This window comes from Triticum dicoccoides, chromosome 2A (genome assembly GCF_002162155.2).
Source record: "Triticum dicoccoides isolate Atlit2015 ecotype Zavitan chromosome 2A, WEW_v2.0, whole genome shotgun sequence".
In the NCBI taxonomy this organism is placed as follows: domain Eukaryota; kingdom Viridiplantae; phylum Streptophyta; class Magnoliopsida; order Poales; family Poaceae; genus Triticum; species Triticum dicoccoides.
The window spans coordinates 711,218,509-711,222,535 of NC_041382.1; the positions used below are offsets into that span (position 1 = coordinate 711,218,509).

General features: G+C 49.0%; 1 protein-coding gene across 1 annotated transcript; it reads left to right on the forward strand.

Moving 5' to 3' along the window:
* Positions 1-1,732: 1,732 nt before the first annotated feature.
* LOC119356489 (anthocyanidin 5,3-O-glucosyltransferase-like) lies at positions 1,733-3,329 on the forward strand. The gene has a single exon (XM_037623447.1). The coding sequence runs from the start codon at positions 1,757-1,759 to the stop codon at positions 3,194-3,196; it is 1,440 nt and encodes a 479-aa protein (XP_037479344.1). The 5' UTR covers positions 1,733-1,756; the 3' UTR covers positions 3,197-3,329.
* Positions 3,330-4,027: the final 698 nt, after the last annotated feature.

Here is a 4,027-nt window from a genome sequence, read left to right on the forward strand (position 1 = left end):
TTGCATAGGTTCACTGACCTATAAAGATTTTATTAAAATATATAATAGTCCCTTAAATTTTTTTATTAAAATATATAATAGTCCCTCCCAAATTTTTACTAAAATATATAATAGTCCCTTCCAAAATTTTACTATAATATATAATAGTCCCTTCCAAAATTTTATTAAAATATATAATAGTCCTACAAGCATCCAAATAAATGTATATGAAAAAAATCTTGATTTTATTTCCCACATGACCCATATATTAATTTTTACATAATTAAGTGTCACTTATAAAGAACACCTCATATACCCCCGCAACGATATTTTTAATTAAATGAGATAGTAAGGATATAAATATTATAACAAAGAAATAAAGAATGGGCTAGGCCAAACACCAGCTCATTTGATTAATTGGCTCACTTTCCCAGCCCATTCTATAGCAACTAAACAAATGATAAAAAAAATGTGACTAGTCTCGCACTCTCGCTTTGCCACATCCGCGCCCGCTGGTGTGTGTTGACCAGAGTCAAACGCCATAGGCTGTGGCATCTCCCGTGTAAGCAAAACGCCATTGTTGATGGCGTTTTGAAAAGGGTCAGATTCTGAAGAAAAAAATCGATGCTGGGTCAAACCATGTTAAACTTAAAACAAACGGGTCAAAACATGTTAACCTTAAACAAACGGATCAAAACAGTAAAAAAATGTCAAAAACTTGTCATTCCTCTGGGTGCACAAAGCAATATCCTCATTCCCGGGTGACCGACGCACCGTTGGAAATCCAACAGTAGCTGATTTCAATGCTTTTGTGCCTCCGACAGGTCGGCTAGAGACACCATTGGGAGAAAGTATCTGGTGATACGACCACAGTGCTCCACTATATCATTCACCATTAGATCATGCTCGGAGGGGCAGGCTGAATGTGCATGTGATGCCCAGCTCCTCCATCGCGAAATATTCAAGTAACACCCTTGATATACACTTAACTGGGTGTGAGGCTTGAAGCAATCAGAAGATAAAGATGTCTATATTTCCTCAAACATGTGAAATATGGTAATCCACTTTGGCACGTGAGAGCATATGCTCCTGCCACGGGGCAAAGCTCTACAAGATGTCAAAAAATTCCAAAGAAAATTTGACGCGTACATCTTGATATTCTATGTGCGCATGCCAATTTTCGCAGAAAACTGATAATTTTTGTGGCTGGTGTAAAAAATCATGAAAAAAAAAACCTTTTTAAACATTGAATTTTGTCTTTTTCACACGCGACAAAAAAGTTGTCGGTTTTTCGCGAAACGACTTTGTGCGGACGGAGAATGTTGAGATGTGTGTGCGAAACATTTTATCTGAATTTTTTGACATTTTAAAATACGTTTAAAACACATTTTAAAAACCTGGGGCATATGCTCCCCGATGCCAAAATGCCCCTCTCAGTGAGATGGTGCATTTTCTGTCCTGCTGAACGTGGTCCAGTGGTCCAGAATACACCGGTGCATCGTATCATCGAATAATCCGTATCACCAGATACGCTCTCACACTATTCGGAGTCGAATCATCTGTTTCTGAATACGAAAACAAATTGATATTCTTTGGAGTTTGGACAGGTCGGCAGCAGACACCATGGGGCCGGTCCGGAGCCTCTGTGTGTCCACGGCCTCGGCTGGATGGGTGGACGAGCAGCGAGTTGGGGAAAAAATCTGCTTCCGAATCGCCTTTAGCACGACGAGCAGCCATCAGGAAACGCAAGGGGAGAGGTCGTTTCCCACTTTGCAGAATGGCAGCCCCAAACAATACTAGCACTCCAAAGAAGCTGGTTGTCATCTACGCTCCGCCGGGGATGCCGGGCCACCTGTTCCCAGCCGTGGAGCTGGGCAAGCTGCTCGTGGTGCAGGGCCTCGAGGTCACCGTCGTCCTCGGCGGGGAGGATAGCCACGGCGCCGGTGGTTCCTTCCTCGCCGGCATCGAGGCCGCCAGCCCGTCCTTGTCCTTCCACTGTCTCCCCCGTGCCACGCTCCCCTCCGACGTGCCCGCCGGGAGTTTCGAGGCGCAGCTTTTCGGGCTCGCGCGCGCCTCCAACCCGGACCTCCGTGACTTCCTCCGGTCCGCCTCCCCGGCCCCGGAAGCACTCGTCATCGATTTCTTCTGCAGCAGCGCGCTCGACGTCGGCGTCGAGCTCGGCATCCCGACCTACTTCTTTCACACCACTTGCATCGCCAGCGTCGCCTTCTGTCTCTACCAGCAAGTCATCCATGAGCAGACCGCTCTGAGCTTCCGAGACCTCGGCAGTGACCTTTTGCACGTCCCGGGATTGCCACCGATACCAGCAGATCACCTGCCCGCGTTTATCCTCGATCGCGACAGCTTGAGCAGCAAGTTCTTCCTCGGCGCATCCGAACGCTTGTGCAACTCGCAGGGCCTTATCGTCAACAGCTGCCGCTCCTTGGAGCCGCGCGCCACCGATGCCATCGTCTCCGGCCTCTGCACGCTCCCTGGGCGACGAACACCGCCGCTGTACTGCATAGGGCCGCTGATCAAGCCCGACGAGGCTGGGACGCAGCAGCGCCACGAGTGTCTCGCGTGGCTCGATGGCCAGCCGAAGGCAAGTGTGGTATTTCTCAGTTTCGGCAGCTTGGGCCGGTTCAGCGCTGAGCAGATCAAGCAGATGGCGGCGGGGCTGGAGACGAGTGGGCAACGGTTCTTGTGGGTTGTCCGGCGCCCGACCGGCGACGAGCACCAGCCTGCTGGCGACCTCAACACGCTTTTTCCAGAAGGCTTCCTGGACCGGACCAAGGAGAGGGCACTGGTCGTCATGTCGTGGGCGCCGCAGCAGGCAGTGCTGGCGCACGGCGCGGTGGGCGGGTTCGTCACACACTGCGGATGGAACTCGGTGCTGGAGGCGGTCATGCCGGGGGTGCCGATGCTGGCATGGCCTCTGTACGCCGAGCAGCACACAAACAAGGTGTTCTTAGTCGAGGAGATGCGGCTGGCCGTGGCCATGGAAGGGTATGACAAAGAAATGGTGGAAGGCCAGGAGGTGGCGGAAAAGGTCAGGTGGCTGATTGAGTCCGATGATGGGCGGGAGCTCCGGCATCGGACGCAAGCGGCAATGCGGCAAGCGAAGGAGGCGCTGGACGACGGTGGTGAGTCAAGAACAGCGTTGCTGCACCTTGCGAGAGGGTGGGAAAACGCCGACCACAATGGAAGCATCAATTGAAGAATTTCTTTCAAATGTTAGTGCCATCTAATAAGTGCCATGTATGTTCATGTGCGGACCTTTGAAATGCTGCAAACAGAACTATTCAAGCTTTACTGTTCATGTATTTCAGAGAACTATTGATTTGCATTTATCGAATGTTTTTTGCATGCAAAATCAACACAATGGACCGGGTCCTCCTCCCCGAATTCAACGGAGGTGGGCCCTCATTCCCCCTATTACCAATCCATCACAATTTGCTAACTGGCTAATCACGTAAAACGTAAATAATTTTTTCTTAGATGTAGCATTGCTCCATGGAAAACATGTTCATGAAAATTATTATTATTTGAAACAATGGACACCTTGTCGGTTACAGTAAAGAAATTGGTGATCGTAACTGAGTTTTACACATTACTCACCACCAAAGGAAGGTTGGGTAAAACTGAATACGGATGGATCTTTTATGAACAGCAATGAGGCGGGGGCCGGAATGATTCTTCGTAATGATCAAGGGGAGATCATCTTCTCAGCGTGTAGGGCGCTCTACTCATGCAGGGAAGCGCTGGAGGCGGAGTTATGTGCATGCATAAAGGGTCTGTCATTGGCTATACAACGATCAGAGCTTCCCATTGAGCTGGAGTTGGACGCGCAAGTTGCTGTGTCTATGATCATATATGAGGGAACTGATCGATCTGTTTATGCAGCCCTAGTGAAGGAGATTAGACATCTTTTTGAGTCTTCATCGTACTTGTATTACTCTTGTATCTAGATCTCAAAATAAGGCTAGTGATAGCCTAGGTACTTTTGGTAGAGGCCAGGGTAGAACTATGACCTAGCTAGGTTCCGGGC